Genomic DNA, 21,704 nt, shown 5'->3' with positions numbered 1-21,704 from the left:
GCTAATGGAAATAGCTTTCGCGCGCTGGCGAAAAAATCAATCTCCGCTGTAAAAATGCTGTATTTTTCGAAAGGTTATTATCGAGAGATTCATTGTTAATTAATAAACTTTAATCCCTTCATTTTACAAACGGATTCATTTCGCAAAGTGCATGTTAGCTGAAAATGATTATAAAAATAAAATTAATAGAGTAAACCTAAATTTTTCATATTAATCGCAAAACAAGTGCTTTGTCTGAGACAAAAGATTTCTCTGAAACTATTTGTCTTTATAAGAGATTGCTATCATCCTCTACGTAAATCTCTTCAAAAGTTGGAGTAAAAGTCCTTCTGACAAATACACGCGAAGTCGCAAGAAAAAAAATGAAGAATCGTTAGAATGAGAATCTCTAAATTGCTATTTTATTAAGACTACGCATCAATCTTTTAAGTCTTCTTGTAAACATATGTCTCTTATAAAAACATTTATGCTCTTTCCAGAAATATACGGAGGTGGACGAATGTAAATAAAAGTACGTCGTCATACTATTTCGTTTTTGAATTGTTCAACATCGTTTCGAATAATGAAATGAAAAGCATTTGTTTCATTTCTTAGGAATCTACCAAATATCAGTATTTGTTTCCTGCGTGATAAGCAAATAATCAATGAAAAAAAATTACTTACCGCTTGTCGTTTATTACGAAGGATCATCGAATTTTTCAGTAAAATTTTCACTCTAGAGAAACTAAATAGCAGCAATCACGATACACATGTTCTCTTGTGTGTTTTGTAGATTAAGAAACCCCTTCGGCGACACTTGCCATATTATTCAATTTCGTAAGATATACAGCAGACAGAGATAAACCCAAACTTTCATCCTTGCGTGGGATGTTGGCTTACAGAATTTGTTCGATGCACTCTTTGCTTGCAAATTGACCAGTTGTTTTGCTTATGATTACGTGCTGAAGATTGATGAATAAGGTTGTTGACGGTAGTTTTTCCTATGTTTTCTTCGTTGGAATAAAATTGTCCTATTGAGAGAAATAAATTGAGGTAGTAAGATGACAATTTTGTGTATTTAAAAAAATATATTATGAAAGTAGCTAGTATGCATTTAAGAGTATAAAATTTAAATATACGTATATCGTTTATTTTATTAGATTGAAGTGGCTTCACCCTATTGAATTTTGAATTGACATTTAATATAAAATCTACTTTCACTGTTTATCTTATGGTTAAATTTGTCAGATGGATATGAGAAATAAAATATTTTATTCCCACTCACTTTACATTTATTAAACATTTATATGACTATTTTGACGTTTTGTTCTATAACTGTGAAATACTTCTGATGTAATTATTCATTGATGCAATTTTCATCTACGAAAAATAAATCTTAATAAAAAAGTTTAAATAAACATAGAAAAAACAATAATTCAGCCACATGTCGTTACGATAATTGCTTGAGGAAATAGGCTGCTTGTAAGTACGAGCTATGGAAATAAAAGCCTGAAACAACTTTACATGTGGAGCACACACTTGACGTAAAGGGAAGAGATTGGCAAAACATTTGTATCTTTGAAATCATTAAGATTTCATTAAGATTTAAATTGCTAGTGAAACTTGCTTACGCACGCGAAGCTTATAAGCTTTTCTTCGATCTATTTTCATTCGGATAACCGCCGCCTCGTCGTTTGAAATTTTCATGTGAAGAAATCTATGAATGTGGACGTCGAGTTATTACGATTCTATACCGAAACTTTTAATGGGTATCCGTTTCCATTCCGCAAGATTTTTAGATTTTTTTCACGCTTCGCGTCAAAAATGACAATGAGAAAATTGAATTGTTATCTATTGAACACTTCATTGGATCTACGGAATTATCTTTTCTAGAGTTCACGTGTATTTTCAAACGAATTTATCTTCGTGAATGCACATAATTCATACTCTAAAACTTAAGCTTCAAATCACACTATATATAACGTAATTTAAAAAAAAGCATTATGTAATTTCATGAAACCACGAAGAAAGTATGACATTTTTTTCATTCGCTCAGTCATATAACATCTACTGTTAATCTCTGTCATAAAAAAGTGCAAAGTCCGCGAACAATCTTCTTTATATATGATCCAAATCTCATGGAACTTTATAGTTCCACGAGAAAAAAGTTTGTTATTCGAATTTTCTTTTAATTGCGGAGATTTTTCAACGATGAAACATTGACAAGCGTTAGATTATATTCCCACGAAAAGCCGCAATTGATTTTTTTTGTCGATTGAATTTATAAAACTCATGCAAATGAGGAATTTCAAGCATGGATTGTGCATCCGTGTTGAATCTGATTTAATTCAATGCATGAGTTTAAACGCTGGAATGATCTTCGACTAGATATGTGTTGTTACGTACAATTATTATTTCAATGAATAAAATCATTTAATGATGTAAAATAAATTATTTTTATTCCATTTACGTATCAATGAACTAATTTTTAAACTTCTCTCCTTTTTTCAAAATTGATTTCTGTACGCAAGATGAAAATAAAATTTTTTTTATTATGTTTTTTTAGTTTTTTGAAATAAAATCTTTGCTCTTTTCCATAATTATAAAAGAAAAATTCTCAGCTCGACTGAATAATTTGCTTGAAAATTTATCGTAATACCTACGCCAGTACAATCACAACACTATCGAACTATCGAATATAGCGAAAGTATCTTTGAAACTTTCTAAAAATAAGCAGCCATTCAAAACGAAGAAACAGGCCTCCATTTCCAAGGAAGAAAAAATACTCGGTATCACTATCAAATTAATCACAGAGATTTCATCTTGGAATTGACGAAGAGAAAAATAAACAAAGGCTCAAGTGCTGTTTAGCCAGGCAAGAAAAAGCTTATCGACTCTGAAAAATCGGTGGATTTTTTGAACCAGTACCGTTAATCGTAATAGCCTCAGCGTATTTTTATAAGCAAGTCGGCGGGCACATGGATTGTTGAAGGAAAGTTTCGCGACATAGTTGTAACAAGGAAAGTTTCCTCGCTACAACAGGTAAAGAGTTTGCCTTTTCTCATCCAATTTGTTTTGCGAATAACTTGTAAAATGTTCAATTTCTATTTTACGGGGATGGATCAAGTTTTTCAAGAACTCGAGAGATTTCTTTTCGTGCGTGTTAAAGTGAATGCTGTTATGAGACAGTGGTGTATTACGCATTGCTTTCGCTACACCCGTCAAAGAGAATGCAGAAAACTATGAGAAAGCCACCGAACTAGTTGATATATTAAAATAAAATCCAAATCCTCGATTGCATTCTTTCGATTCTCTCGATAAATAAATGTGCAGTAGATTGATGCAATAAATGTGGAGTAGATTGACGATCTTGCATCAAATGATCACTATTAAAATTGGGATTGACTTTCAATAGTCGACGCAACGTCTAGACGACCAACGACTGTAAAAGTTACAATTTTCGTGCATTCGAAAGCCCGTTGCGGTTGACGAATGCAAAATAATATTGGCTAGCCGCCAAATTTTACTTCACCAGCCATAACGACTCTCGCCTGTTTTTGTTTATAAACTGATATCCACTCGAATTTTCCGCCATTTCCAGAGAATTACCGTTAAGTATAAATCGCACGCAAGTCCGTTGCAATAATTACAATATCCAGAGAAAGACCTTAATTGTACGCGAAAATCGTCTACACCTTCGGTGATACGTTTGCAAATGAAAGCAAAAGAAATGTTAAAAAAGCGTGGACGGCTTTCGTAGCGATTAATCTGTCGTCGGCATGCGAGGCAGGAAAAAGCCGAAAAGCCGATCGCCTCCTCCGTTTCGCGTTCGCTCGTTCGCTCGTTCGCTCGCAAAGAAACAACGAAAAGCGCGCTTGATTTTCCATTGCCGCAGAGCCGTGAGTTTATCGTGGCGCAATTCACATACCTCGGGACAGCTAGAGAATGAATTTTTTTTCTTTTTCGCTTTGTCGCTTCGTCGTTCTGAAATCGCATGACGCTTGTCACGGTTTTCTTGATTTGAAAACTAAATATTTCTCAGTGCACCTACATCTCCTTAAAGAAAAGGAATTATTATTTCGCGAGCTCAGTCTAAACAAATATTTCTGGCGGGGGGAAAGAAGGGTTGGGTTTAGCATGAGCAATATTCGTGTGAATATTTGCTTCTCTTTCTTAACTTATGACTCGTGACATGACTCGTTTTATCTCCCTCTTTCGCTCTTATTTAACGGGCGCACTTTGTACGATGTTTTGAAAGGCGTTGATCTTCGCCACACTGATTTATAAGAGAAAAAGGCAGAAAGCGTATTAGCTCCGTATTGATTAGTACGTTACGATTTTGTTATTTTTTATTTTTCGTTTCTGACTGGACACAATATTATGTAGACGGAGCGGTTAATTTTCAATGTTGATGTTTTGTAAAAAGAAGAATTTCCCACCAGCGGCAACCAAATGAACGATAACATTGACCAACGCCAAGTGCAATTATTATGCAGAATGTTTGGCTATCCATAACTACTGCCAGAAAAGCCTCGACCATGCAAGTCTTCTCGCTCTACCGCACGATACGTAACCGGGATAACCGACGATTGATGAACGTCGTGTCCGAATTTATTTTTAGGGAGCACACGCTTTAGCCGTTCCATCGAAACCCGTAGGAATTTTATTACAACTCGACTCCCTCTCCACTATACAATCATTGTGTCCTCTCTGGTCCTTCGTAAGAAGTGCACGTGGCGTTTGTCGTGTGCTCAGACGGCCACTGGCTTCGATTTTTATGTGCGATAGATAGGCTTGCTATCGATTTCATCAATTTTAAATAGTTTCAATGGATCACGCGATTAATAGACGAGTTAACCTTCTAAATTTGTATTAGACGAGTCTGTAAGGTCATCCACGCCAGAATCTTAACTAATACGATTCTATAATTGATAGGCCTAGATTCGGAAATCGAGAAAAATACAGCCGAACTGTAAAAATGCTCATCGTCGGAAATTAAAATAAAATAAAATAAAATAAAAAGTAAAATGCTACACAGGCGGATTGAAGGATACGCGACGCTGACGTCATTTATTGAAGGTTTATTAGCATCTAAATTTAAAAATTCAGAAAAAGACCAGAAATAACGCAGATCCCTCATAGAATGATGCGAAACTAGCTGACATCTCTGTCTAACGAGCTCTATTTCATCGCTTTTGTTGTCCGGAAAAAATGTCTTTCTAATGTTTTTTAACAAGCTAACGCACTATTATGAAAACTCTCTATTTCGGTGCAGGCAAGCACCTGAAAAGCGAATCCTCGCTACACACGTCGATGTAAATGCAAATGAGTAGAGCGAGGCTTTCCAAAACTAATTTGGTTGATGAGATCTGGAAGCTTCGCCAAATCGAGATTCAATATGTAGGTCAAGCCGCGCTCTGCAATATTGTTTGAACTGACTACTTATGCGGTGACGAGAAAGATAAAAAAGGAAAAGCTAGGAATAGCAATTTGCGCGAGTTGACGAGAAATCGGTCGAGAACCAACTCCTCCCTCGAGTGCGTACATTCTGGCCTCTATCACTATTTAGTATCTTGGCATTTGGCGAGAAGCGTGCGAGCGCGGATAAGTATATATCGCTCGGTTTCGCTGGGGAGTAGAGCTTCTCCCGCTCTGCTCTTCTCTCTCTCTCTCTCTTCCTCTCTTCACGAGAATGGTACTCTCACGAAAAGCGCGAGAACGAGGAGAAGACGCTTTTAGACCGCGCGCCCGGCCGGCGGTTTAGTCGTGGCGCGCGCTCAAAGCGCCCAAAATCACGTGCCTCCGCTCATTTCCCTTCTCTTCTCTCGCGAAAGAGGGAACCGCCACGCTGAAAAGTTAATCTCCTTCTCTCTCTCCCTCTCTCTCTCTCTCTCTCTCTCTCTCTCTCTCGCGAGTGATGTACGCAAGCCTCGTGCTCCGAGTGACAGTTGTCTTGGAAAGTGCAGTGGAATTGTCTCAAAGTGATGGTCGACTTTTAGCTGCGAAAGAGCTCGAGTTGGCGCGCGAGAAGACCCAGCAGCCTCTGCCGCCGCGGTTGCTTTAATGCCAAAGCACGAGTCGGTGGAGCAATCATGTGTCCGGGTATTCGCTGAGCCTGGGATGTGCAGCATCGAACAAGGCGAGCGTTCGTCGTCGCGTGTGCAGGTCGTGCTGGCAAGAGTGTTAGACCGGCAGCGTTGTCGTCGTCGTCGTCGTCGTCGTGGTCGTCGTGGTCGTCGTCGTCGTCGTTGTCGTCGTCGTGGCCGTCGTCGTCGCCATCCGAGTCCACCCCAGGCGGCCGAGCGGCCAACAACTCGTGGAAAGTGCCGCGCGTGGCAAGAAGGGATTATCGGGAGGCGTCGGCCGCGATGGCGGACCATCAGCAGCGAGTCGGCGGCCCGGGCAGCAGCAGGCGCAGGTCGCGCCGGGACAGCCTGGACTCGCCGGGCCACGCGGCCTCGGGCTCGCCTCGCACGCCGCCCGGCTCGAAGGATCGGCGCACGAGCCGCAAGCTCCTCACCGGCAAGCCCATCAAGGAGCGCTGGCTGCTCACGCGCAAGACGTGGCGCTACATGGCCGACGCCGGACGCCACCTGCTGCCCGACTCCGGCCACAATCGGCCCGAGGACATCCCCAAGATCGAGCAGTACTTCCAGGACGTGTGCTCCTGCGAGCCGAGATTCTTGCTGTGGCGCAAGACCTCGTATCCGGGCAGCTTGAGCTTCCGCTCGGCGCGCAGGCGGCGTACGCGTCAAGTGGGCGGCAGCTGTCGGGCCAAGCCGACCTGCTCGGCCGACGAAGCCGACGAGCAGCGGTCGTCGCGATCGCGTGGCTCGAATTCTAGTATTGGGTTACCGTCCAGTCCGCTACTGGCGTCCGGCGGCCGCGGCGGTGGCGGCAGCAAGCTCGATTTAGCCAAGGTCAAGCGCGAGTGGCTGCTGTCGTCGTCGTCGCAGCCACCGCCAGCCGCCATCGCGTCTGCTGTCGGCTGCGGCGGTGGCGACAATAGCGGCAGCAGTCCGGCTTCGCCCGTTCGCGCGGCGAATGATGCCGAGGCCAAGGCGCTCGCGGACATGCTCCAGAAGTACCTGAACTTGCAGCCCTCGGAACTGCAGTCGAGCGGCGCCGCCACCACTAGCAAGACTACCAGCAGGTCCGTCTCGTTGAGCACCGACCAATCGACCTGCAGCGCCTTCAAGGATTCCGCGACCAGGACAGCCAACCTAAACAGCAGTGGCTTGGATTACCAGCAGTTGATAGAGAAGCTGGAACAACACTTGAATCAGATAATGGCCGAAGGCAGGCGAGATTTCACGACGTCGAGGAGTGCGATGAGCAGCAGTGCGAGTGCGGGTGGTGCTATTTCGGCGGGCGTGCAATGTGGTAGTGGCACGGTTCCCAAGATTTCCATACCCTACCAGAGTGACTTTGTGCACAAATCCTTGTTGGACACTTTGAGTCGTTACTACAGCAAGTCACCCAACAGGCAACACGTCATCTCGGACATTCTCACCGACAGAAAACTCTTGGAGAAGTTGTACTTCGACCTGAGGTGCACTCGAGGCTTTCGCGGTCCTCGCGCCACCGGAGCGTACACGTCGCCGTCGAGATGGTTCAATCAACCGAGAACCGAAAGGTTTCAGCCGAAGAACCAGTCCCCTGGCTATAAGAGGGATTCCGGATCGATCCCACCGTTGATTGCCGTTCAAGGTCCCAGTACCGAGCGCGGTCCTGTGGACTCGGGCGTACAAACGAATCCCGTGCCCAGGGAGACCTTGGAAGCGCTGCTCCTGGAGAGGGACAAAGACGAGCAGTCGTCTCCGCCACTTAGCGGCAAGGACCACAAGTCCGGCAGGAGACGAAGCAGCGTGGATAACGACGACGTCTCGCCGTCGGTCAGCGATACTATAAAGAGGTACTTGCGCATGGCCAGAAAGAAATCCGTCGATTCCGAGAAAGCCGACAGATTCAAGCGCGTCAACTACGACCGCAATCTACGGAACATCAAAGCCAAGGGCGAGATCAGCAAGCCCGGCGACGACGACGGCAACAACAAAGGCTGCCAGACCGAAGACAACTGGATGGTTGGTTATCGAGAGATGAGCAGCTTGGAACCCGGTGAAGCTATTTCCGACGCGGAAACCACGGCCTCGCCGATCAGTCGGAACGCAAGTTCTAGGAGCAGCATCGACGCGGGACTTGGCAGCGAAGAGCCCTCGACACCCAAGCATCATCAATCCTTCCTATCCCATCTCCTTCACGGGTCCTCGCATGGTAAACCTCACTCGGCACCTGGCTCGCCAGCTCTAACCAATAACCTGAATAACGCAGGTGGCAACGCGATGCAGAAGAGCAAGTCCTCGAGTAGCGTGGTGCATCACAGCAGTCGTCTTGTCGCTAAAAAGATCTTCAAGTCCAGGAGCAAGAGCTCGTCGAGGGCTATCAATCTCGTGTCGCAGTGGACGCCACAGGTGAGTACGTTTTTTCAGCAAACATCCACGTCTTTCGCCAGCCCTTTAACGAGCTTGCGCTAGCCTTCCTCGGCACCGGTGCCGAGCGTCGATGATCTTTGTGTCACGGAAATAAGTAGCTTCCACGATTTCTCGACTTCGCGAAGCTCGGAATTTCATTTAGATGGAACTTCCCGAAATACACGCTTGACCAGCGGTCGATGACTGACGTGGCGAAAACGAAAAGCGAAACCCCTTGTCGTTTGCAGCCCATTCATCGGGAGAGAGTTGCAGCCGCGTCCACGCGGAATGCATCGCTCGCAGCTTGTTTACGCTTATTAATGGACTTTGAACTCGCGGCGCGCTGCAATCGTTGCCGGTGCTTGCGCCGAGGGTGTCCGCGAGCGAGACTGGAGCGGGGAGAAGGGAAATCCAAAAAATCCAAGCGAACGCGCATTGCGTCTATTCATAGCCGGTGCCGATTTATAAAAAAAGACGGGCGAGCGAGCGGCGCTATAGGACGACTTTGACGAACACTTCGCGGTGCGCACGAGCGAGCTAGAGCGCTGCTATTATTTATAATCCCACCTCGGGCCGTTCGTCCGAGCGCCGAACGCCGAGCGCGAGATCTCGGGGATAAGCAACGATCGCGCGGAAAATTAAGCCAGGCCAATTAGCCGATGCGCGCTTTATTTTGGCGGAGCGGCGCGCCAGAGCAGCGCCGTCGATTTGTAATCCCGGCGGCTTCGCGGACGTGGCCGATGCCGCTTCTCTCGCCTCTTCTTCCATCGCCTCACTGGGTCGCCTACGATCGCAGTCGTAAACCGCCGGCGCCTACTTCACGCCTGGAGTGTGTTATTATGAAATTGCTATCTGTTGTTACTCCCATTGACGTAGGATACTTCTTCTTTTCGATTCTAAACTTTATTTTCTTCTCCGTTTCGTTTTGGCTGTTCCCGCTGAACGTTCTAGCTCCACAATAATTTTAGGCAGCCAGTGCTACAAGTGCTTGTTTGACAACTGTCTTTGAAGCTCTCTCAAAATTTAGGTTTACTGCCAGCCGATTGGAAATACTCCAAAAAAACGTTGAGCGCCAGCGACAGAATCGGGCTAAAAGAAAGAAACCTGCTCTCGAGCAAGATTATTTTTTTCATTTCCTAAATATAGGCTGTAATAGAAAAGAATAGAAATCCTTGTGAGACGCTTATACTTGTCATTTTTAATAAGCTCCATTCGATTTCACGTGTCGTTCAAACGAAGCATTTCACGTTTCAATGTCCTCGATATCAACCGTTGCTGTTGATAATGTTTCTTCGTCTTGCTAAAGGTCAAATATTATCCCATTCGGTGTTTCCAAGTTATTCGAGTCTTTTAAGCGACGAAAGAAAAATTACGAGAATCCGCTCCATAATTCACGTACACTTGAAACGCACGTGTCTTTTGGCAAGAATCAACGCTGCTATTTAATCCCACGCAAAGACAAAGTGGTTTCAATCTCATCCTCACGCCAATACAATTCCTATTCATGGCCGGCACAAGGTAAACTTGGTGTGGAGGGAAAAGGGCGACCTTGCCGTGCGCGCGCGCGGTCGAGAGAAAGAGAATGTAAACTAGCGAAGAAGATGCCGGTTAAAGCGGAACACGCTCAACCAATTTAGGGCCTCGGGAATTTCGCTGGTTAAAAATAGCTTGCGTACCGACGTCGTCGGTTCTTTTTCTTTTTTTCTCTTCCAGTGCTGCTGCTGTTGCTGCTGCTGCTGCTGCTGCTGCTGCTGCTGCTGCTGCTGCTGCTGCTACTGTTGCTGTTACTGCTGCTGCTGCTGCTGCTCTCCATTAGCACTTGCTTTTCAGTAAAATATTATTCCAAGGACTCAGATTATCGACGTTTCTTTAATACTTTCTTTTCTTATTTCACCCATGAATTCGAATTTGCGAGTTTGGATTCACAGCTACATTTCTTCGTTTCTCTCGAGTCCCTTTAATAGGAAAATTAATAATTCGGTTATAATAAAAATTGGTAATGATGCAGGCGGTTGGTTTTCTCTTAGCTAAAGCTTCAATTGAGTTTCGAATCCGATTAATGGTGGAAATAAAAGTCCATAACGACGATATGTCTCGTCGTCGAAGCTTTTCCGCTCTATTCAAGTCTGTTCATACGCGATAGCATCTTTTCTTACCGCTCTGCACTGACTTTTTTAATCTGCCAACGGATGGCATTAAAGCATTGTTATGACGCAATCGTCTCTCGCGCACAAAAGAAGCCTGAAGTGACCGCCCATCCGAAGGGTAATTAAACGCTCGCTCAGCTTGATTCAAGTTTTCTCGAAAGCAGCATCGGAAAATCCGTTAGCACTCTCGAATACTCTTTTGTAAGGACATTACGCTGGGCGTTATTTATGAAAGCGCATCGAATAAGAAAGAGGAAAGGGAAGCTCGAGCTTTCAAGTAAAATAATCTTGTGAAAGCATTGTAAAGATAAAACTGCGCGACGCAGGCGTCTTATTTAGACACCTCGCAAGCATCAGCTTCGAGAGCAGCTGGGATTTCAACAAGCGACCAGCACCAGCAGTTTTTGCTCGCTTAAAAAAACAGGCATTCCTTCGAAAAGCAGTCGCGCGTCGTACTGACGGAGTAAAATATTGTTTTCATGGTAATGTGCGTTAGCTCGATTATTTGCTAAATAGGATTTAGTGCGCAAGCTTTGCATCGATAAACAAGACTTTCAATCGAGCGCATCGAATGCGCACGTGTATCGCGTAAATCAAGCGAGCCATGGCGATCAGAGGCGCAAAAGCTTGTATTATACTAATCCGCCTACGCGTACGCGCTTACGCATGTAGCTGGATATATATCGATATATCGATTTTGCAGTGTGAACTTTTTTAAACGAAATACGAACGCGACCGCGAGTCAATTGTACAACTCGGTGCTCGTAAACATCATCAGGTTTCGATCGTAAAGTCAGGAAAGAAACATGCGCCCGCGCTCGTACAAACGACAAAGTTGCCTCCGGCACTTATAACAATTACGGACGCCGCAGATCGGTCGAGCTGCATTCCGATTGTGGCGCGTCTCGCCTCGCGCGCAGTTCCACGGGCGTACGTACAGGCGTTGTGAAACTCCCAGTGGAACCCTCGATGATGCCCATTCGCGAAACTTGCGTCGCGCCAACTGCGAGTCGAAAGTTGCATCGCGTAAAACGTGCACTGTGTGCGTGGATTTTCGCAGGGCAAGTGCACGTGGGCGGGCACGAGTGGCCGTCGGGTGACGTTACAGGACACGGCGTTACGTCAACTGTCCGATGTCGAGCGCAAGGTGCTGTGCCGCGTCTCCGTGGCGAAACTTCAGGCGCTCAATCTTGGCGTACACATCAGGCCGCCCAGCGGTAAGTGACCTTTTTCTGTTTTAGTGCCTTCCGGAACTGCTGTCGAATTGCAATAAATCGACAAGGAAGTTAACGAGCAGCACTTCGACGCGGTGCGCTATAAGTGGCGAGTTTTGCATTCGACTATTCCACTAGTTGAATCATCCACCGACGCCTTCGTATTACCACGAAACGATAGCTAGTGAATCTTCGATGTTTCCACCGATTCATTGCAAGCTTTTCTCGTCTACTTCGCGCCGATCTATTGACAATCGATTGCCCGTATAGTCGCATCACTTCTTTATTCGCGTCTTTACTCGTCGAGCTTCTAACACTTTCATTCACTGGATTTTCGTGGAGTTCCTAGCCGGCACGTCCAACTCGCACACAAACTGTTTTCCGTGCGTCTATTATCAAGCTCAGCTTTGCCTGTGGCCACTTTCGAAGAATGCGGTTTGATTCGTTTCGAAAGACAAAAATAATCCGGAAATGCAGAGTGGCTCGTATTCTGAAAAAATTCTCAGCGGCAACGCAGCGCCACACAACGAAGATATTTTTAAAAAATCACTAGGAGGTTCTCGTTAAATTTCGAATATTAAATGACCTCAACGAAAAACGGACAAATTAGCCCGTAAAGCCCTCTCGCGAAAAAAATAATTGAATCGTGAAAATACATTAATACCTCGAAGAAACAAGAAGAAGAACAATAAATGGATAAATCAAGTGGTGCGCTTGTTATTTCGAAGAAGAACTCGCGAGGTTTAACGCACGCACAAGCGATAAAAGTGGGTCAAGTTTCGCGTTTACGTAGGTAGGTGTCCCTCGGTCTTTTTATTATCGCGCGCGCACCTTTTTGATCTCTGTTTCGTTTATTTGCGGAATTCGGGTTTATTGTTGACGTTGATTTAGCGAAGGGTACGTGAAATGTCTTTGCTGTTTGTTTTCGCAAAATGCTCATTTCCACGCGCTTTTTGTAGAGTCGCTGTCGGGTGGCTCGGTCACTGCGAAACCAAAGAGGAGAGCTTATCTGCTCAAGAGGAAGGCCCTTACTACGGGATTTTTCGATAGCAAAAGCAAGGATGAGAAGGAGAAAGGTGAGTTTTTATTAATTTATTATTGTCGGAGTGTGTTTGGTATTCACAGTTTGTTCGCTTCATTCAGGCTTCAAAAGAAAATTTAGTAGAATGTAAAAAGCACCAGAAAGAAACCTAACGCTACGCTACACTTCGATCGAGTAAAACGAGAATTCTTATAGGTTCTCTCTCTTTCACCAGAGAGACTTTTTGAAAGTTTTAATGAAGTGAAGTAGGGCGCTTGCGATTTATTTTTACTTCTAAACAAAACTCTGGAGAAATAAAGGCAGACTAGATATGAAGTTCTCTTCTCTCGAGAAAAAAAGTGAAGAAGAAGAAGAAGAAGAAGAAGAAGTGTTGAGCTGCATTTACGAGAGTGCGTGATCGGCTTGACGACGAGCGTCTGGCAGTATACTGTCTTTTACTACTTGTCGCGGATGATCCTGTAGAAATTGTCCTTGAGACGATACTTTTTTTCGAGATCGAAATTGTTCAGCAAAGCGACTTTTGAGTTATTGAAGCTTGGACGTATGTCGTTTTAGTTGATGAATTTTTTTCTATACGAATTCTCTTTCTTGTAATGACCATTAGGGTGACGACTAATTTTTTAATGTGCAGTAGTATTAGTCGTAACATAAGCAGTGAAAAGAAAGATTGACGGGAAGTATTTTTATCCATTTAATTCATTTATTCGAATTAGTTAACTATTACAAACGAATCGGTTTTCTTTGAAACGACAAAAATGAAAACATAATGGTTTGACGATGTCTGTACAATAACAATTAATAATTAGGAGGCGTTGAAGGGGCTGCAACAACAAGCCCAAATCGACTTGCGAGCGTTATCGAACTACCTCTCTCAGTCTCCAAGCCTCCTAAACCACAAAGCATGGTTTTGATGCTGTAGCCCCTCCCTTCTTCCTCGTTGTGGTTTCCGATTTAAGCTGACAATCAATTTGCTGTGCTTCATGCGCAGACGAAACTCCGTCTCTTGCCTACGATTCACTCGCACCTGCGTCGAGCACGCGTCACTTTTATCTCCCTGCTCGGAGTATTTTTAAACTTGGACCTTCTATGACTCACGTGGCAAGTATTCGGTAAGACGTCTGTTGTCGTGCATTATGGGTTTCGATAGATTTATTTAAAAGTTATGAAGTTGTCGAGGTTCACGTGTTCACGATAAATATAAACGAGGATTCGATGCGGTCTTTTTGATGTATCTCGAAAGAATTTCTTAGTCGATACTCCGAGCACGTAGCTTTCGAGTGATGGAAGATTGGTTGATTATTTAATTGAATTATCGTGCTGCTTAGTTAAAGCTTCCTCACCTCAATAGAAAAACCGAACCGTATATGCAGGTGTCGTTTGCACTCAAAACGGCAAATTGCACCTGGGTTAAAGCAATGGCCAGGGCAGTGCGTGCGCGCGCGGGCGAATACGATTACCGAAGCCGAGCTGTTATAATCAGCCCGGAGGGCTCTGCTTTTGCGGCTATCGAGGTGAGAGGAGGGATATTGGATTTCGCGCAGCCGGATTGCGCGATCACTTATCGCCGCCCGTCGACTTCCCGGTGCGCCGTCCTAAATTGTGAACTTTGTGGGGCCAATTTTCGGACGTGGGCCGTACGTACGCGCGCTCAGAGAAGACGCCTGTTCATTACTGCCCTCGGCGCGTTTGGCGATAAGCGCGCACTTCCGCGCGAATTTTCGGGCTCCCGGAAGTGCATAAATCGCCGCGAGAGTGGATGCGATTACGCGAGTGTAAATACATTGCTTCGCGGAATAACCTAGCTCTCCGATGCCGCGCGAGTCTTGTTCCAAGAAGCACAATTGTCCCATCGGAATAATATCGCGATCAATCTATCCGCCTCGTGCTCCGACTAAGATATTCGCGGCTTTGCTGATTCACTGTCGGCGCGCGCGTAATTGAAAACTTATAAATAGGTTTTTGGGGAGACAGCCGACGCACTTGATTAATCGCGAGCGAGGGAAAGACGCGTACGCGCGCTTGCATAACGTTGGAGGTACTCGTGGGGACCAAATCGAATATTAGCCGAGCCTGCTTGAGCTTCGCTTTCGGAACGAGGATGTTTTCGAAGGGATTGCCTATTGCAGAAACTATTGGCCGAGACTGAGATAAATTATCGCCATTATTTATCACATTACTGTCAGCGCTAAATATGTTCTGGCATCATTGGCTATCTCGAAAGAGAAGTGCATTGCTTTCGCTGTGAACGAAAACGATTTTTGATCAACGAAACAACGCTCCACTAATAATACTGCTTATTTGCGCTACTTGTTCTGGCCGTAGGTCATATATTTATTAATCCCACGCGATCGAGAAGAAAATCATTATTTCTCATCAATTTTCAAGCTTCCGTTAATAATTTGTACAGTTTTTACAAAAGAAAAATCCAATGCATTGCGAATCGCTCGTGCCAACGTGACGTCGCGCGGCGAATGCGAGATTTTCGATAAAACAGCACGTCGTTAAATTTGAACAGTCGTTTTCCAACAGTGCCTCGTCGGCATCGTACGATTTGAATTTCTCGCGTCAGCCTCCTTCGCGCGAGCCACGCATACTCAATAGGACGAGCTTCGTCCACTGTCGGCAATAAGTGCGACTCGAGCTGCGCCCGCGTAACTGCAAAAGTGGCCAAATTCTCATGTTCAGCCACTCGACAAGGAAAATCTCGCTTTTTCCCGGTCGTCTGCCCACCAGCGCGTCTCGGCCGAGATCCCAATTTTTCTCGCTCGAGCTTACGCCGCATACTTACAGCCATGCTGAGCTTTATTTCAGAAGTTCGATAGTCGTAGGGATGAGGGAACCCAATACTATATTTTCGTTTCTTATATTTTTTCTTCTCCCCGTGGAGCTCGAGAGGAATGCTCTTTATTACCTGGTCGCGGATAAAATTAAGGCACTGTTGCGAAGAATTTTCGCAATTCATTCTAGTAAATTACGGAGAAAGTATGTAAGAAAACAAGCTGATTAACCAGAACACTTGTGTGCATTGGGTTATTGTTTAGAATCGAGCAGTGGCCTGGTATTTGGTATTTCGATGGCGCAGTGTTTGGAAAACGACCGTCTCGCACGGATAGCTTCGGGCGAGATCGTCGACGTTGGCTGCAGCCTGAGTCGCAGTAGCCATCATGGAAGTCGAACCAGCTTTACAAGCCTCATCGAGACTACAACAGCTTCCAAGACCGATGAGGTAATATTGATATATGATTAATACTTTTTTGATCCGCAAAATGGAGGAATTGTGAATACGATAGCTTCGCGTACAGTGTATTAGAGCAGAGGCACGTATAGTTAAAATGTACTCGATGAAAATCGTAATAATGACAACTTCGAAAGATTGCAAAATACCATTGCGAAAAAAGCGAAAGGCACGCAGTCGGCGCAAAACAACAAAACAATGGTGCCACCCTCTCGCCAAATTCTCTTAGCTAAAGACCATTTAGCCGTGAAAGTCATCGTTGGCGTAGGCGCCTCTTTCGTCACGCAAGCGCAGCAACGCGCGTCACTAAAAGTCCAAAAGCCCAGTGTCATCGGTGACGACGTAGACCGCCTCTTTCGGCCCACGTACACCCACGCATCTTTTCGCTTTTATAAATAAATGTTCGGCGAGCTCGAGCTCCTCCTTCTACCACCTCTATCGCTCGTTGCCACCACTTTTGCGCGAATACTCTTTCCAAAATCGCCAAGACTTTCTACTGGTCGTGGTAACATCGTTCCTTCTCTTATCTCAATTTGAACTGACGCAACCGAAATGGTGGCTGGATTGAAAAATATAATCTTCATAATTCAACGTTCCTTCGCCGCGCACACAATCGCCACGCCTTTCCGAACAAAGTTCAATACATTCGATTCCCGGTAGTGTTTGTTCTCTCCACTTCGATTTCTCGTGGAGCTATACGTAGCAAGAAACTAATCCAAAATGACAATGAACAGACGAGAGAGCTTACTCGGGTAAAATTTGCCTCGGGACGCAATTCGAAATTAAAAACTACGGCGACCCGTCGATGCTCGAGATTGCGTCCGACCGACGTTGCCACTTTGCAATTGTAAATAATACTCTCGGCAATGAGTCTATCATCATAATATTAAAGTTGTCGTTCGAGAAATTGCAAGCACTTCTTGCAGTTGGAGCTCGTCATTTTGTCCTTTCCATTCGGATCCTCCGAGAAGGAAAATCGCGTGCGTCTAGTCACGTATACCTTGACGCTTCAGCAGGTATACGTATGTGTGTGTGTTTGTGTGTGTGTGGTGTATGTGTATATAGCGTTTATTGTTGCTAGTAATAGGGCTTTCCTAAGTGATGTTTTTATCGGGATATCGAGTGGCAAGGGTAAATAGATTCTTACCGTGGGGGGAGAACCATAAGAAATATATTATTTTTCTATAAATAGCTTCCTTCGTCCATTTAATTAATGAAATAACGTAATTTTTTTCTTGAAAGTAGCTTGCCGAGAAGGGCGCTGGGTCAGCTCTTCAGCTACTTTAGAAAGACCGTAGAAAATGTTAGGTAACGTTGAAATTCATCTCGTCGTGAAATTTACGATATCCTTGTGGATTCTTCGACGTGCACGGGAAAGATAACGACAGCATCACTCACATACCATTGACGGGCATACAAGAAAAAATCGAAAACTGTCAAGTTGAGCGCGAAATTGCCAGATTCCACAACTTTTTTTTTCGTTCACGCGTAAGGGTTCACGTCACAAACTACTACTGGCTCTCAGTGAAATTGTCCTACTATTGGATTCTCTCTCAGGCGATTTAATAGAGTGGATTGAAGTGAATCCGTAAGAGTTTCAAATGGTAACGTCGAGATGTAAAGTGAAACTAGGCGTGATTAGCTTAATTGAAAATTTTTTATGCTTGCCTCCTCCGCTTGGTTGGAAGTTTCGCGAGAACGTAGCGCGATGGTGAAAAAGGGACGAAGATTGCTTGGAGCGAAAATTCAATGAATTGTATAATTTCATCGTCAAGTTGAGAAAATTAGCGGTGAGAAATAGCGTTACGGATGTGGAAGTATCGCCAGACAAATATTTGCACTTGCAGTGGAATCGATCGTTTTTGGTCAGACGCGTGCAGCTTTAGAGCGAAAGTATGGCTTGTCCAACTACGAAACGAAAACTCTTGCGATCAGTTGGCAAGCATCCTCGAAAGCAAGGTGCGAGATGCTTCGTTTAGCGCCAAAGCGCAATAACTCGCTACATTGCTCGAGAAATTGTCGGTCGATCTACGCAGCCGTCCTACGCAAACTTTGCCGTTCTTACGGGCGTCGCCTCGTTCGGAAAGCGTGCATCGACGAAATATCGTTGGCACACGAGTCATAAACGATGACGCGAAAGAAAGCTGCCACTCCTTGTCGCTGGGCTACGTCACTGCTCTTGCTTTGGCGGCGTCATGCGCGGCGTCGTGTTGCCGCGGACGGCCGAGTGGAAGATATCCGAGCGAGCTCGGAGCTGGAGTTAAGATGGAGCGTGCGCGCACAATTTTGCATTCGCGAGACTCGACCTAACGAGCGCGCACTCGAGAGAATGAGCCTTCGACGAGCACGCGACGTGCTGTATCATTCGTCTCAGTTGCTCTCGCTAGACTGATATCACACTGAAATGCTACGACAGCTGCATGCGACAGCTCATGCGATCGCGATGAATATTAATGATCGAGAAGTTGAATCCGTCTGATGAGAAATGACAATTAAAATCTCAAAATACTAAATTTAATGAGAAGCGAATCGATAATATTCTAATAAGTTAGTCTAATAGGAAATCGAAAAGATATCGAAAAGGGTAATCAATCGGATATGGCGGCAAGGTGCGAAACGTATCGAACGCGTGGTCAGCGTAACAATTACGAATCTATCGCGTTGACGGTGCTCGAAGCCAAGCCAGGACGGTCCTCAAAAGGCAATAGCGATCAATCGATCTCCTTTTGCAGGCAGGCTCGTGCGAGTCGTTATCCTCGAAAGGGGGCGCGCTCACGGGCAGCGACTCGGGCGTGCTGGAACTAAGCGACAGCGGTGGCACGTCCGAGTACGACGCAGTCCCGTCGATCGTGAGGCAATGCATCAAGCACCTGGAAGCCACTGGTCTGCACACTCTTGGCATCTTCCGGGTGTCGCCCTCGAAGAAGCGCGTCAGGCAGGTAAGAGACATCGCTCAGGCCGAGCTCCCCCAGGACGCGCCAATAAACGCACGAGGTAATTGTTGCGCACGCAGCTGCGGGAGGACTGGGACTGCGGCCGGGAGAACAGAATAGGCCCGGACCAGTGTCCGCACGACGTGGCGGCCCTGCTCAAGGAGTACTTCCGCGATCTGCCCGACCCCCTGCTCTGTCGCGACCTCTATCAAGCCTTCGTCCACACCCAGAGTGAGTATGGGCGGGAAGGGCAAGGAACTCGGTCGCTTCCCGCGGTCGACAATGCAGACGCGCACGGGGCAGGACCGCGTCTGACCTCGGCTCTGACCTCGGCTCTGACCTCGGCTCGTTCGCAGAGATACGCAACAGGCGCCTGCAGCAGGAGGCACTGCAGCACCTCATACAGCTGCTGCCGACGCCCAACCGCGAGACGCTCTACGCGCTGCTGAATTTCCTGAGCGAGGTGGCGAGCCACAGCGAGGACCGCCGGGACGAGGGCGGCCAGTTGCTAGCCGGCAACAAGATGGACACGACCAATCTGGCCACCGTGAGTATGGAAACAGGCCGACGACGCAGTCGAGCCCCGCTGATGTGGCCGTTCGCGTGTGTTACCAAGGTCTTCGCGCCGAACATCTTGCACTGCGTGAAGCCGGGCCAAGCGCGCTCGGAAGTGTCGGCCGAGCGCGCCGAGGAGAGGATCGACGTCATCAACGTGGTGCGCGCCCTCCTCGAGCACGTGTCCACGCTGTTCGTCGTGCCGGCCGCCCTGCTCGACGAGCTCTACCTGCACATGATGGACAGTCACCCGGCCGAACTGGACCTCGCGCTGTCGCGCAGAGCCGACGAGTGAGTTGCCTCGCCGACCACCCTCCGAGCGCCTCCTCACTTCCCTTTCTCTGCCATCCCTCTCGGCAGGCAATGTCCCGACGAGGCGGACCTCTGCAGCGAGACGGAGAACTGCTCGGCCGAGGAGAGCCTGTCGCCCACGTCGACCGGCTCGCCGGTCGCCCTCGCGGCCGCCGCGAGCTCGGGCGCGAGTCCGAGCGCGAGCCCGAGCGCGGCGCCGCCGGCGCAGCAGGCCAAGCGGCTGTACACGCGCGAGGAGTGTCTGCACCAGTCGGCGGGCGTGGGCGGCGACATCGGGCCGCGGCCGCGGCGCCCGAAGCGGCCGACCGCGCGCAGGAAGGACTCCGAGTCGACGCGCAGCAACAGCATCGACAGCGGCTCGAGCGAAGACCCGAGCGATCCGTCCAGAAAGTCGTCGCAGGTGCAGATCATCACCGCCAGTCTGACGATACCCATGTCCGGCGCGTTCACGCTGAACCTCGACGACCCGGACATTCCGTACATCGAGGACTCGTCCGCCGCGCACGCCAAGCAGCAAGTGCAGGCCTCGCCCAACGCGCCGCCGCGGAGGCAGAGGCAGCGTTCGGTCTCTGGCAGCGAAGGTGAGCATCGCTGGCTGCGCGCTCGCACTGCCGCGGGCAGCCGCTCAACCGGTGCGTTCGTTGCACAGGTGGTGGAGGCCGCCACGGCAGCGATAGCGCGGTGGGTTCTTCCGCGACCTTGTCCGGCGACCAGGCGCCGAGCTCGCCACCCTCGTGGACGTCGTCGCCACCCGCCAGTCCCGACAGCACTGTCACGGCTGTTTCGTATATTCCCGATCAATCGCCGCCTCAGCAGCAGCAGCAGCAGCAGCAGCAGCAGCAGCAGCAGCAGCAGCCGGTGCTGCAGAGGGTGTCGTTCACCACGTCGAGCGAGCTCCGGCAGATCAGCAGATCGACCAGTCAGGAGCAAGCGCAACACGCCAGTCGGTTGCCCGCTTCCACGCCGAGCATCACTAGCATCGGTGGCGCTGTGATGAGGTGAGTTTCTCGGCACAGTCGAGCGTCGTCGACACAATGCACCGTGGCCCCTGTCGATTGTGCAGGTCCAAGACGGCAGACATCGAGCGAATGCTACACATCAACCGGGCGGACCAATCGAGCCGGGCAGCGCCGTCGTTAACCACAACGACGTCGGGCTCGTCGCTACTCGACAGTAAGAAATACACGAAGCGGCGCTACACCGACTCGAGGCATCAGACGCGTCATATTCCCGACTCGGACAGCCTTGGCGTGTCCGGCGCGTCCGCGACTTCGTCGTCGCTGGCGGCGAGGATCGGCTCGGCATTACAATCCAAAGCGCCGGCTTCGAGCGCGGCGTCCTCGACGGCTACGCAGCCAGTATGGAAGCGGCGCGAGTTAATCTCGAGCGCGCCCAAGCACAGAGGCAGCTTCTTTTGACTTGCCTCTGCTCCTTTTGTACATAAAAATGTATCTACGTTGTGTTCTCTCGCGGTAGAGTTGGCTTTTTGTACGGAAAATTTTCTACGACACTTCTAATGCGCGGTTTCGGGGAGATGGGGAGGGGATGGTGGGTGGGTGGGATGTGGACGCAGTACTGTTGCAGTTCCTATGAAAAAACAAACAAACTTATATTTATTTTATTTATTATAGAAAGCCGAGTTTCTGAGAAGTCTTCTCTTGCTCTTCCTGGCTGAAGAGGCGATTACGAAGATTATTTAGGGGTTGTATAAATGTACATTGGTCGACGCGCTTTCTTCTCTATCTTTAGTACACTAAAAATGAAAATGTGAATCCGCAACGATACGAGTTCTCACCTCATCATCTTTTTTTCGTTT

The 21,704-nt window shown here is 47.3% G+C and overlaps 1 protein-coding gene across 2 annotated transcripts; it reads left to right on the top strand.

Moving 5' to 3' along the window:
• The first annotated feature begins 5,610 nt into the window (after positions 1-5,610).
• LOC131665730 (PHD finger protein rhinoceros) lies at positions 5,611-21,432 on the top strand. 2 transcript variants are annotated; one of them, XM_058937802.1, is made up of 13 exons: positions 5,611-7,141; positions 7,193-8,450; positions 11,658-11,814; positions 12,771-12,887; positions 15,895-16,079; positions 18,821-19,027; positions 19,102-19,252; positions 19,378-19,568; positions 19,638-19,867; positions 19,937-19,999; positions 20,060-20,469; positions 20,538-20,886; positions 20,952-21,432. In XM_058937802.1, the coding sequence occupies exons 1-13, from the start codon at positions 6,348-6,350 to the stop codon at positions 21,304-21,306; spliced, it is 4,467 nt and encodes a 1,488-aa protein (XP_058793785.1). In that variant the 5' UTR covers positions 5,611-6,347; the 3' UTR covers positions 21,307-21,432. The 2 variants fall into 2 exon arrangements, with proteins under 2 accessions (XP_058793785.1, XP_058793784.1); XM_058937801.1 differs by having other exon boundaries at positions 5,619-8,450; positions 19,937-20,469; positions 20,952-21,431.
• Positions 21,433-21,704: the final 272 nt, after the last annotated feature.

This window comes from Phymastichus coffea, unplaced genomic scaffold (assembly GCF_024137745.1).
Source record: "Phymastichus coffea isolate CEN01 unplaced genomic scaffold, Cenicafe_Pcof_1.1 PCOF00054, whole genome shotgun sequence".
NCBI classification, from domain to species: Eukaryota; Metazoa; Arthropoda; class Insecta; order Hymenoptera; family Eulophidae; genus Phymastichus; species Phymastichus coffea.
Note: the sequence above shows the minus strand (reverse complement) of the source record. Positions and strands in the feature narration are given on the sequence as shown.

What these genes read in the sequence shown, in the direction of transcription:
- LOC131665730 (XM_058937801.1), top strand. Translation starts at nt 6,348, where the DNA reads ATGGCGGACCATCAGCAGCGAGTCGGCGGCCCGGGCAGCAGCAGGCGC. An exon ending in TGTCGCAGTGGACGCCACAG is followed by an intron (nt 8,451 to 11,657) that starts GTGAGTACGTTT and finishes GGATTTTCGCAG; the next exon opens with GGCAAGTGCACGTGGGCGGG. An exon ending in ACACATCAGGCCGCCCAGCG is followed by an intron (nt 11,815 to 12,770) that starts GTAAGTGACCTT and finishes CGCTTTTTGTAG; the next exon opens with AGTCGCTGTCGGGTGGCTCG.